Source organism: Macaca mulatta, chromosome 6, assembly GCF_049350105.2.
Source record: "Macaca mulatta isolate MMU2019108-1 chromosome 6, T2T-MMU8v2.0, whole genome shotgun sequence".
NCBI lineage: Eukaryota > Metazoa > Chordata > Mammalia > Primates > Cercopithecidae > Macaca > Macaca mulatta.
The window spans coordinates 103,940,518-103,953,898 of NC_133411.1; the positions used below are offsets into that span (position 1 = coordinate 103,940,518).

The following is a 13,381-nucleotide window of genomic DNA, read 5'->3' on the forward strand; positions in this document are numbered from 1 at the left end:
AGCCCTCATGGCGGCCACTAGAAATGCCTTCCAGAATCAACAGGGTCCCTCTGAAGATGATAATTCCTAGCACTCATTCACGGCTCTATTGCCCCTTATTTATTTTCATGACAATGTTCTACTCGGCGCTCTCAGCGGAAAAGAGCGAAACCCCATCTCTACTGACAAATACAAAAAACTAGCCGGGCGAGATGGTGGGCGCCTATAGTCCCAGCTACTTGGGAGGCTGAGGCAGGAGAATGGCGTGAACCCGGGAGGCAGAGCTTGCAGTGAGCTGAGATCCGGCCACTGCACTCCAGCCTGGGCGACAGAGCAAGACTTCGTCTAAAAAAAAAAAAATATATATATATATATAAATTTTATAAAAGATAAAAAAAAAGTACACCTGTTTGGGGCAGCTCCATTATCATCTTATGGGACCCACTGCTGACAGCAACATCACAATGTAGTGAACGACTCCACAAGCAGTCACTATGACACAGTGAAGAAATTCATGATTCACATGTCACATAATTAGTGACAACACCAAGGCCCTTTTTACTTGATCTATTTGGCTCAGAAACAAGTAACATCCTAACTTTTTAAAAGACAACGGTGCTGGGCACGATGGCTCACGCCTATAATCCCAGCACTTTGGAAGGCCAAGGTGGGCAGATCACGAGGTCAGGAGTTCAAGACCAGCCTGACCAACATGGTGAAACCCCATCTCTATTAAAAATACAAAAATTAGGTGGGCATGGTGGCATGCGCCTGTAATCCCAACTACTCGGGAGGCTGAGGCAGGAGAATGGCTTGAACCTGGGAGTCGGAGGTTGCAGTGAGTCAAGATCATGCCACTGCACTCCAGCCTGGCTGACAGAGTAATATATAACATATATTTATTTATATAACTAACTAAAGACAATTGTTCAGTTGCATTTTATCTGCCAAGGCCTGTCCTCCTGCATGGAGTTTAGCAACTTTGAACACTGCAGGGTCCAGGCCGGGATTCTGCTGTGCCGTCGAAGCAGGGGCAGACCCCGGGGTCGGCGACACCCTTCCCTAAAAGAGCCACAGATGCCAAGAAACCACGGCCGTGTCTGTGTCAGTTTAGAGGCAGACGCAGCATCAGAAGCCTCAAGATTTAAAAGATGCTGCAGCCAGCTCCAGAACCAGTCGCAGACGTGGGTGGTGACTGTCAGCGGAGGCACTCAAATCGTTTGTGACAGAAGTGAGAAAACATTACACAACAGACTACATCAAAAAAACAAGCTTGTGTTTCACACAAGAGACTAGAAGGTGTCCTCAACCAGGCACGTCCGCCATCACCTGACACTTGGGAGAGGCACCTGGGCGATGCGAAGGGCATCAAGCGTGGCATGTTCGGTAGCACCTCCGTCTCCATGCCCCCTCGAAAAGCAAACCACCCTAGACACGATGATTCGCTCCGCAGCACCGAGAGGATCCCAAGGGGACGGTCCCCTGAGGCCAGCCCCGTCACATACCTGCAGATCCCCAATGTCGAAGGGCTCTTCGAAACTGTATGCAGCATCGGCTCCGGCCGTGAGCCCCCCCATGTTGGCCAGGTAGCCACAGTAGCCGCCCATGGTCTTGATGAACACGCGCCACTTGGTTCCGCTGGCAAACTGTTGATGCGGTCGCAGGTCTGGTCAGAGAAGAGATCAGTCACTCCAGCCTAGGGCCAGGGTGCACCCACCATCCCAGAGCTCCCCTACCAGTGAGTGCAGCAAGGCCCCACACCGTGCCTGAGCATGCGGTCCCAGCATCGCACAGGGGTGAAGGGTGTGCAGCAGCCAGGATGTGCCTCGGAGTGGGTGTGAACATGCCCCCCCCCCCCTCGCCAGCCACCTGGAGGTGACCTCGATGACCTGTGGTGGGGACCTGGCCATCTGCCGCTCCCTTCTCCCAGGCCCCATAGGAGGAGACTGAAAAGACGACCCCATAAGCCAGCTCACTCCATGCTGCTCTCCGACTGTCCCTGCTGAAGCAGCTTTCACCAGACACGGACACGGTTAGGTGTGAGCTGAGAAGTTAGGGGGCTGTCACCTGCCAGCTTTGTCCATGGGAACAGCTGTGCTATTCTATTTTCTTCAGAAAAGCTCCCTGTGATTTTAGAGTTGTGGCCGTCTTCCATCCATTGGTGAATGTTACATTAATAGAAACTCTACTCAAAGTCAGATGGTGGTTCTTACACACAGGCGCCTGGGGGTCTTTCGGATAGCATAGGCATGAGGTCCCAGAGTGAAATGTCTGCCATCCGCCCTCCACAAGGACCCAAGCTCAGCAGGGAGAAAGACAGCAGAGAAATGCATCGGCCACCTTCCCACCCACACACCAGTCCGGGCTACAGCACCCTCTCCTGGCACTCTGCAAAGCCTCTGCCTGGGCCTCAGCTCCCACCCCGGCCCCCTCTAATCTGTTCACACAGACTGGAGACCCATCTATAAAAAACATAAATCTGATCAGTTCTTGGTTCATTCAAAACCCTTTGCTCACTTCAAGTACACGTCAAGCCTTTCTCTGGAATCCCTGGCCCCTCCTGCTTCTGACACCAGGTCCGGCTCTAGCTCCAGCCACCCCAGGTCCTCCTCGGGCCTCTCCATATGCTGGCCGCTATGTGCATCACATTCAGGCACAGCGGTGGGCAGGAGAGCAGCCCCCAAAGGAATCCCGGTCCTAATCCCTGGAACCTGGGGATGTTCCCTCATGAGGTGATAAAGGTGAATCCTGAGGACTACCCAGGTGGACCCTAAGTGCCACCACCTGCATCGGCAGATGAGAGGTGCAGAGGCCCTGGAGCAGGATGCTGCACACCCACATGGGAGGAGGAGGTGCCAGGGAACAAGGCGTGCAATGCCCGGGGCTCTGGGCACCTGAATGGGCCACGAGGGACTCTCCTGGAGCAAACACTCTGGCCTCAGCCCATGGCTCCCACCCTCCAGAGCTGTGCGAGAATGAGTAGTATTTTCCAGCCCCAGGTGTGTGGTCAGGGTCACAGTGGCCACGGGACACACACAGGCACCTTCCTCAGCTCTGACCCCGAGGGAAATGTCATTTCCTCAGGAAAACGTCACCTGGTTTCTAGGACCGCAAAGTTCCCTCTGTCAGGGGCCCTCGGGGCACCCCATGTCCTCTCTTCATAGAAATCACCACGGTGTCTCCCTGTAGTTACCTCGTGGTTATTTGACTTGCAGTCCTCACTAGGCTGCACATTCCATGAGGGCAGGAACTGTGGGCTGGGCTTACACCACTGCACTATCAGCAGGACCCGGCCAAGCCCCCACAGCAGGCGCTCAAGAAATGATTGTCTCTGAATGACACAAGCACAGTATTCCCCAGCCAGCCAGCCAGCCGTCCGTCCGTCCGTCCGTCCGGGTCAAGGGCTGATCCTGCAGGATTCCCTAACAGGCCTCCATGGGACTCAACCAAGAGTAAAAGCACGAAGTGGGAGTGTGGACTTGAGACTGGGAGCCACACGAGAGTCTGTGCACCAAAGTTTAACACCCACTGGGAAATTTTCACTTGAGTACTTCGGATGAAATTTAAAAGCACATTTTGTTGAATAAACACAGGCTTGATTAAACCATTCCAACCTATACTTCATTTCTTTGGCAGACTCTTTTCCTCCCAAAATAATTGGTTGACGTATTCAAAACTGAACATGGGCTCTAGTTAGAGGGCCACTTTGCATTGTGTAAAAGCCCATATGGGGAGAGAAACAGGCAATGGGAAGAATTACTGTCTTTGTGCTTAGGGAGGACAGAGGACAGAAACCCATCAAGGGTCCAAAGAGCCCACAACTGCCTTCTTGAAGGGCCAGTGCAGAATTCTGAGGGTTTCACTCTTCCACCTGTCTGTAATTGGGTCTCTAATTGTGATCTAAGACTTAAGATGCTGTAAGGCTTTCAGACTTTCCCTTTGTCTTAGAGAATCCCAGGCACGGGAAGAAAAATGTTGGTGGGGCATCAGGACCCCCAGAGGCACAAAGCCTCATAGATTATTTCTCCAACTGAATCTCCCCCGCAGCCCACCCTGAGGTGGGGAATTACTGTCACTCGTTCAAAGAATGACATCAACTGCTTAATGGCAAAAGAATTCTGCAGGCAAAGCAGCTCTCCCAAGAGGCTGATTTGTGCCCGAGCGTGTCTGAGTTCTGGTCCCGCCAGGCTGCCGCTGTGGGTGTGTAGAACAGTGGAGCCCTGACAGCTGAGCCATGCCCCCAACCGTGTGCTCCTCTGAGTGTAAACGCAGTGACAGCTGGGATGGAAGTGTCTGCCTTTGCTGGAGCTTAGATACAGCTTTCCTGAACTCTCTCCTCATTACCTAGATCGCATCTGAAGCCTGAATTAGCTTCTAAAAATAGCAAGTCACTCTGGCCGTGCCTCAGGCAATTAGTCGAAGTAGCACTGACAAGGAGGCGGCCAATCCCAAGCGTGGCCCTGCGTGGACAGCAGTTGTGAGTGGCACTTGTCAGGCAGAGCCTGTGACCTCAGCCATTCTTGCCTCACAATGGGATGTGCCCAGCAGACACAACCCCTTGTAAGGGCACACACACTATCCTGCTAGGAAATTCCCCAAGGAGTCCCATGGGAGCAGGAGCCCCAGGCTACAGTTCAAACATCACCAGCACTTTGCTCCATTGGTGTTAAGAAACATAAATTGGTGGTGAAAGATAAGGTGGTGTTTGCTACAGTGTTAAGATAGAAAAAAGGCACTGACTTCTCTGTGAGAACCACCTTGTTCTGTGAATCTGCAGGGAGGCCAGTTTTCCCATGACTGGTATCCCTCATGGCAGCCGAGCCTCTGCTGAAGTCGGTGGCCAGAAGGGGCAGGGGGTGGGGCTCCCATCCCTGCTACAGCAAGGGACCTGCAGCAAAGCACAGCCGCTGGCCGGGGTAGTGCTGCGCTGAGTGCGGGGTGCGAGGGTGGAAGCATGTGTGGACATCTACAAGGTGCTAAAGGAGAGTGAAGCCAGCGATGGCTGGACCCTAATGGCATTCAGTGAACAGAGGTCAAGCGCGGGGGCCCAAGGAAGTCCAGGGAACAAGCCAGGGCTAGCCTCTGCCAGGCCAGTACAGCACCAGGGAACGCAACAGGGAGAAGCCCAGGAGAGAGATGGCCCTCAACTCGAGTGGGAGGCACAGGAGGCTGCAGTCGACCTCACGACCCCTCCACTCCCTTCCCTGCACTGGAACTCAGTTCTGAAGGAAGAAGCCAGAACAGAACTACTGTTTTCCTGGGTTCTGTGCCAAGCTGAACTAAGGAGTCTCCAACAGGGCTGGGAGTTTTCACCGCAAACTCCGGAGCTGGTTCGGACGTGAACATCTAAGCTAAAGGCCAGCGGCTGCTCTCCAGGAGACACCCGGCGGCCAATCCACTGACATGACCCCACGTGCCAAGGTGGCCACCATCCCGTCTGCAGCCGAGTGAGGACCCTCTCTGCAGCAAAGGCCTGTGGAACTACCACAGGTCCTCATGTCCAGCTCATGACCATAGAGGTTGGTCAGCTTATCAGGGACCTGAGGGGCCACCTTGCAGGTGTCAGCACCACGCCCATAACCAGCAGAATCCACTCCTCCCAAAGCAAATGTTGGTGAAACTGCCTGCCCAGGAGGGCATGATCTGGGCTCTCTAAAGAACCTCTCATCTCAACAGGAAGGCTGTGGTTCCAGGCAGCGGCCCCCAGTGGTCACAGCTCTGTCCCATATCTCGTACGTACCAGGCACTCAAACCCCTTCCTGCAGGCTCCCACAGCTGGCCCTGCAGCCTCGCTACTCAACGCAGGCAGGAGAGGCCGGCTCCAGAGAAAAGGTGCTCAAAACTCCCCTAGTCTAGGTGGGATAGAAACACGACCCCAAGGACTGGATATATCATCTCACTTTTAATCAATAAAGACAGGTTCTCCCTAAGGCAGAGAAGCTAAAAAATTTACCCTGTTCTGGCCAGTGTGACTGACATAAAGCCAAGCTAACAAAGGGTGGGGGGGAAAGAGTAATAATAAATCTGGCTCATTCTTAGCACAGAAGAAACAAATTGCTAAAATAAAATAAAGAAAGCAAGGCGAGGAAACGGGGTTCTCTTACCTGGACAACAGCAGTCAGGCCAGTGTCGGCGCCCAGGCTTATTTCTGTGCCCGGGACATTGTTGTTAATCGTGGCCAGCACCACACACAGGGGGATGCAAAGCTCCCGGTGGCGGCCTTGCGCCTCGGCCATGTCGCACGTGCTCTTGTAAGCCTGAAGCACCAGGGCCAAGTGGTTAGCGGGGGTGCTGGGTGCTCACCTGCCAGCCCCAGGGCCTCCGCTGAGGTCCAGGAAGGGACAGGAGGGACCTGAGTCATCAGGGGAAGCCAGTTCATGTGGGTCAGGGGACCAAGGGGAGCTCTGGAGGCCATGTGGGAGCAGGACAGGCCTCAGCGACACAGGGGGCTCCCTGGGCACAGCCCAGGTCCTCATGAAAGGGGAGGCCTGCAGGCAGCACAGCAGGGTGGGTGTGAGGCCGGCAGCAGAGCAGCTTGCAGGCAGCGGCGAGTTAGTCACGAGCGGGACAGCTCAGCTCTCAGCATCTCATCGTGGGTAAGGGAGGCCAGGGCGGTCAGGACGTTTAAAGGCAAAGCCAGTCCTGTAGCTTTCTGTAGGCAGGTCACAATCAGTGGTATGGGGCACACAGCTGTAAGGACCACACTAAGTGACTGCCTTCATCATGCAGAGGCAGCCTCCACGCGCAGGCAGGGAAGGAGGCGGGCAGCTGGATTACCAGTGGGCCACACTCAGCCCCACGCCACATCTCTGCTCTCCGGCGGGAAGTCACACACAAAGCCACACAGGCGAGCAAGAACCTGAGTTGCTGCTCTGGGGTTCCACTGGGAAATGGGCTCTGGTGTCAGAAAGGGGAGCGGTTCTTGAGCCCGTGTGCACCGGGCTTTTTCAGGCTCCACCTCAGGGTGTTAACCAAGATAACAGCAGGACAGGTCCACATGCCCACTGTTCCCAGCTCCAAGTGGCCCCACACAGCAAGGTGTTTTTGTCATCCACTTGGTGGCAAAATCAACTATTTATGGACTTGGACGTGTCCCTCTTACTGTGAATATCCCCACATCTGCTGCAGAAATGCTACTGTTGGGATGCAAGGCAGGTCCCACATCTCCCCGGGAGAGTTGGACAGTGAGCGACCCAGGCTCTGCAGCCCTGGTGCAACCCAAAGCATCCCAAGGCCAGTAGCCCGTGTGGGCCGAGGACTTCAGACAGCGGGTGCAGATCCGTGGCAGGTGAGTTCACAGCATGGTGGGTAGCAGGGTAAGGTGGGTGGGTCAGTGCTGAGTGACCACGAGGTGAGCTGTGAGCAGTGGCCCCCGTGCCCCCATGGCATGGCCTCCACGTCCACCCAGACCCAGCACATGCCCAGCTCTTGGGCTGCTCTGTACAGGCTCTGCCTTGCAGGCTCTGGCCATGGCAGTTTTTGCAGGACTTCAATCCAAATGCCAGCCTGCTTCCCAGCCAGAAACACTCATCTGGGGATATTGGCTGGCCTGGTGCCCAGGATGTGGCCCTGTCAGCACTACCACGTGGGGGGCTCCTTATGCTCTTCAGACAGGTGATGTCACTCCTTTATTGTGGAATACCCTAGCCCAGGACTAACCAAGACTGGCTGCGGGAAGCTGGCTGCTTCTCCAAGAAGCCCTCACTGGAAGCCAGAGGGTGTGGGTGACCTGGGGCCAAGGAGGGGCCTGAGGCACACAAGTGGGCAGGTGGGGGTGTCTCGGCTCCTTAACTCCGCCTTGAAATCTGTGAGAATGGCCACATTGCTGCAAATCCTCTCTCCCCTCTTCCCTGTCGCTCCTCTTTTCCTTCCTTCAGTCTCCAAAAAAGGGGAGGGAAGACTTCAAGATGGGGAGAGACCCTGCCCAGAAAAGCATAAAGCTCTCAAGACCAAACACAGCCGGGCCCCTGGGTCCGTAGTGGGGCCACTATGACAAGGAATTACTCACAAGGCTGTAGTCACCGCCACCTTCGCGAAACCTGACAGCAGCGTGACACCCACCTACTGTGTTTCTGATGTGACCTGATCAAGCTTACAGGACAGAATAATGCACCAGCCAGCACTAAGGAATGAAAGGAGTCCAACCGAAACTCCCTGCAGTCATATCCTGAGAATGTGTAACACCTGCTCTGAGGTATTTCATTCCTTCTGTTCTGCCAGAAAGACCCACTCACCAGTGCCTCATAGATTCTGAGGGGCTGTGGCGTCAGCTAAGCATCAATGCTGCCAAGAAGGAAATCACGAGGATGACGACTTCACCACATCAGATCCGCCCAGGGCTTCTGAAGCACAACATGGCCACGTCCTGAGCCAGACTCCTGCTATGGAGCCCGTCCTTTGCTTGGAGGGACTTTCCGCAGCGTCCCTTGTCTCCAGCCCCAGACGCTGGGAGCATCCCTTCTCCCAGTTCTAACCAGAAACCTCCCTGGATGGTGCAAACATCCCCTGGGGCACAATCACCCCAATAAGAATCACCAAATTTACTGAACAACTGGAGTCATCCACAGACCTCAAACATAAATGCTGCCCAAGGCCAGGCCATGAGTCACGGGTCACAGAGGGTGTTGGCCGGACAGGAAAGAGACGCTCACTCCCACACATCCTCAGGCTCCAACGGCTTCAGGACAGTGGCTGGAGCGACCTGGAGCCATCCACGTCAAGTCGCCTCACGCCCTCATTTCCTGAGTTCGCCACCAGCTCCTGTGTTCTACAGCCAGGCGAGCCCAGTTCAGACCCAAATCCAAACCTTCTCAGGATTCACCCTGTTTGGCCATCAGTAAACAGGGCTCTGGAGAAAAGAGCTGCCATGTTCACATCTCGGTCCCTCTCCCTTCAGGGGTGCAGAGAGGGACCCTCAGCGGCTTTCTCGTCCCTGCCCCAGCTCCCGAGCAGCTGCAGCATTCGCCAGGGTGACCTCAATCAGCCGACGTCACTCACCCATCACGAGACTAGAACCACAGCACTCCCAAGACAGCCTCATTTTCGGAGCTCAGGATCAGAAGGGCAATGAGGACACACACATACACTTACCAAGGTGGCTATGCCTGGCCAACGGGAGGCTCAACTAACTACACACTCCAGTTTTTTCTCTATTGTAATCAGTTAACTTAAGGCCCAGCGTGGTGGCTCATCCCTATAACCCCAGTGGCTTTGAGAGGCCAAGACGGGGGGACTGCCTGAGCCCAGAAGTTTGAGACCAGCCTGGGCAACACAGGGAGACCTCGTCTCTGTAGAAATACAAAAAATTAGCCACGCACGGTGGCAAGCACGTGTAGTCCCAGCTACTCAGGAGGCTGAGGTGGGAGGATCGCCTAAGCCTGGGAGGTCGAGGCTGCAGTCAATCGTGATTGCATCACTGCACTCCAGCCCGGGAAACAGAGGCCCTGTCAAAAAAAAAAAAAAAAAAAAAAAAAAAAAAAAAAAAAGAAAAGAAAATGGGCCGGGCGCGGTGGCTCCAGCCTGTAATCCCAGCACTTTGGGAGGCCGAGACGGGCGGATCACGAGGCCAGGAGATCGAGAGACGATCCCGTCTAACACGGTGAAACCCCGTCTCTACTAAAAAATACAAAAAAACTAGCCGGGCGAGGTGGCGGACGCCTGTAGTCCCAGCTACTCGGGAGGCTGAGGCAGGAGAACGGCGTAAACCCGGGAGGCGGAGCTTGCAGTGAGCTGAGATCCGGCCACTGCACTCCAGCCTGGGTGACAGAGCAAGACTCCGTCTCAAAAAAAAAAAAAAAAAAAAAAAAAAAAGAAAAGAAAATGAAATTGTTTAACCTAGCTTTAAGAAACTGGAATGAATGAAAAACTGAATTTAAAACAATCGCATAATAAATCACACAGTCCCTCCAAGGGAAGTCAAAGCGAGTGGAACTGATCATTTGCGGAGTGTTTGCCTCACGTATTTTGGTTTTCAAATTTTGACCCTACACATTTGTTACATATTTACAATCTAAAAAAAAAAAAAAGTTATTTATAGCGGAGGACCCTGGAATTAAAGAGAGATTTTCTTCATGCCCGAAAGTGTACATCACATACCACAAGGATCTATGCTTTGTGTGGAAACTTGAAAATAAAAAAAGTCACAGGGAGATCAACACCAGCTTTGTCCCACATCTTCAGATGCCCATCTAACTGCAGTGACTGCTCTCAAATTCTCCACTCATTCCCTCTGGGTAAGTTCCAATTAGGTAACTATTAGGGAAAAAGGAAGCTTCAATACCTCCCATTGCACACCCAACTTTCACAGACCCAAAAATCCAGCTAAAGCAGGTGAAAGAGCAGTGAAAGCCATGCTGGAATCCTCTCTGTGAAACACACTCAGGTTCACATTCCCAGCACGAAGGTAAACCCAGAGCCGGGCCAGCCCTGCAGCAGCAAAGCCGTGACGCCCGTCACCAGCAAAGCAGAAGCAACATCTAGGTCAGAGATTAGTGACTGCCAAAAATAAGGTGAACGTTGCCCCCAAAGCCAGTGAACACGGGAAAACCTGGACAGGTTTCCTTCACAAAGGAAGTGAAGAAAGTTTAAGACGCTCAGAAAACCAAGAAACGAGTGCTAAGCATTACTTGCCATATGAGCTGTATGTTAAAAGCTCGTTTTTTTATTTACCAGCGCTAGAAATAAGTTTCATGCCAAGGGTTTACAAAAAACAAAAACAAAACAGAAAACTTTGAAAAGTATTCGTGAGAACTAAGTCACACAAGAAAAATTAAAACTTGAGAATTAGTGAAAAATTTTAGACATCAAATTTTTAAAAAATGAAATACTTCCTGCATTAGATACGGATCTTCAGACTCTCATGTGAATCACCAAGTGTGACACACAAACGTGGGGTAGGCGTATATTTCTTTTAGTTGGAAATGGCGGCACGTGTCTGTGGTCCCAGGTACTCGAGAGGCTGAGGTGGGAGGATCACCTGAGCCCAGGAGGTCGAGGCTGCAGTGAGCCGAGATCACACCACTGCACTCAAGCCTGGGTGACAGAGTAAGACCTTGTCTCACAAAGAAAAGTAAAACAAAGAAAACAAAGCAAAACAAAACAAAAAACAGAAGAATATATTTCTATGTTTTATTATTGTCTTTTGGCAAAAAAATTAGCCCCAATATTGCCTTAGATGTAATTTAACATCCCCACTTTACAAAGGGGAAAATGAGGTCAACAGCCAAGACCAAAGAGAAAACAAATGCAATGGTGCATTCAGGACAATGACTACAATTACAAAATATTCAGTTCAATTTCTACCCTCAGCATCAAGGCAGGGGTTCATCATAATGGGTATTGGATGCTCAAAGAAAATTTAGGCTCAGCATTAATAATAATTTTTTAAAAGCAAATTTTAATGCTGGTGCAATCACAGGAGACTGCGGCCCAGCCCTCCTCAGCGCTGTAGGTACTCACGGGCACTCCCGGGGTCTTGGCCACACTACGTCCCCGCCGGTGGCCACACAGAAGAGGCGGTAAAACTTTTTGGGAGTGAGATAAAAAATGTTCAGAGTCTAAAAGCCTACTTTTCGGGGGTAGGGGCGGCGAAATAACGAGAAGCTCTCATTCAGGATATTTGTAAAAGGCTGTTTCTAGCGCTCGGTAGACAAAAAGGGCGGGGGCCCACAGGTTAGAGTCAGCCAGCGCCCATCTGGTGGGGCGCACACGGACTTACGTCGGTGATAGTGTTCAGGGCTGTGTCTGCCCCGATGCTGAAATCGGAACCCGGCACATTGTTGGACACAGTAGCGGGAACCATGATCATGGGCACACAGAACTCCTTGTGCTTCTCCCGGGCAGCTGACAGCTCCAGGAGTCCCATCTAAATTGATCCAGTATCTGCACGCTGGCTCCTCAGAGGCCGTGGTGTGGAACGGCCAGGACATCGCTTAGTCATACGGGGCACAAGCACGTCACTTGCCACTCCTGTCTATTTCATCAAACCCTATTTTCTCCTGAATATTGACCATAGCAAAGTCATTAGCCTTCGAGATACATTTGAAACATCAACTTGCTTTGTTCAAGAGGTTTAAGACACAAGTAAGTCTTTCTTGCCATGCTCAACACACACTGCCCGCCGTTTCTGAAGTCAGTGTTTCTGGAACAAAAGCCTCGGCCTACCCCGTGAACATTCACGCTGAGCACTGTCACGAGTCTGCTTGGCCATCCAGCAGGGGGCAGGAGAGAGCCGCAGGGGGCAGGAGAGAGCCACAGGTGCCGCGTGGGGTCCCTGCAAAGGCGCCTCACTCCCTCAATCAAGGACAGTGCCTCTTGCCAATCCAGCGGCTTCCTCCAAGGGGAAGCGGACTCTTCAGGTGCCACCGCACTGACTTCAGACGGCTCAGCCAATGGGGCAACAGATTCAACAGAGTTCCATGTTGTTAAAGGAAAACTTCTGTTACCAGACAACCTTAATATCAGATTCAACTTAAAAAAATCAACAAGATTGTTTCCAAACCAACATGCTACTAGTGCCTTATCTTTCAATGCTGCTTAAACACGGAGAAGTATGAGGAAAAAAGAGCATGGCACTTACTTCTTAAAAAATAACACCTCTTCCAGGTTCATTTTACCCATATCATAAAGACTTAGAACTGTGGATTCCCTACAGGAACGTGGAGTGGGGGTGGATCCCCACGCTGACCCAGCCTCCCCCCAGTCAGTCACCCCCCCACCTCGGGGTTCACACCTCTCCAGGCCCTGTCACTTCAACAAGGAAAGGTGGCCTCTCTGAGCTCTCTTCGCAGGGAGCACCCGAACGGGAGCGAGAGAGAGACAGACACACCCACAACTACTTGAAAATCCTGAAATACAATACATATTTAAGGACTTCGTTATTATTTTTTTTAAAACTGTAAGAACAAAGTGAGAGAATAAAGTGAGCCTAGTTTTAAACTCTCTGCCACAATAACACCGTGTACATCTGTCTTTTACTGTTTGTTCCTTCTCCAGCAGCTACTGCCTGGCTGGCTGACTGCAGGAGAAGAGCCTCTGGTACTCCCGGGAGGCCCTCGGTAAAAGCATGAGCACCATGATCATGTCTCAGGACACCGCACACGTTAGGGTGGCCCACAGACCGCCGTTCCCAATGCCTAGAAGGCACTGAACGGGCCTCCTGCTCTTTGTAAATGTCAACTCTCCTAAGCTATGTTGTGTTGAAAACTTAACTGCAGTCCACACATACTTCTTTGTTTCCATCTTGTTTTTATCCTAGAGGCATATTATTGTAGAAAATCAAGTTTACAAGGTTGAAGGGTTTTCTGAAAGTCGACTTCTAATCCTGTAAGGAAAAAAAAAAAAAAATGGGCCAGATGTGGTGTTCACGCCTGTAATCCTAGCAGTTTGGGAGGCCGAGGCGGGC

General features: G+C 52.2%; 1 protein-coding gene and 1 long non-coding RNA gene across 4 annotated transcripts in view; one reads left to right on the plus strand and one right to left on the minus strand.

Moving 5' to 3' along the window:
- Positions 1–3,586, plus strand: part of LOC144341473 (uncharacterized) — a 29,721-nt gene extending 26,135 nt beyond the window's left edge. Inside the window, exon 5 of the long non-coding RNA XR_013418447.1 lies at positions 913–3,586. This is a non-coding gene — a long non-coding RNA (uncharacterized LOC144341473). The remainder of the gene's footprint in view (positions 1–912) is intronic.
- LOC144341471 (ATP-dependent 6-phosphofructokinase-like) overlaps positions 1–13,381 on the minus strand; it is an 82,675-nt gene that overhangs the window by 4,282 nt on the left and 65,012 nt on the right. For all 3 annotated transcript variants that reach the window (XR_013418443.1, XR_013418442.1, XM_078005025.1), the window contains exon 2: positions 1,485–1,645. Coding sequence is in view for 1 of the 3 variants with exons in the window: in XM_078005025.1 (XP_077861151.1) it covers positions 1,485–1,645 (161 nt within the window). In the remaining 2 variants the exon portion in view is untranslated. The remainder of the gene's footprint in view (positions 1–1,484; positions 1,646–13,381) is intronic.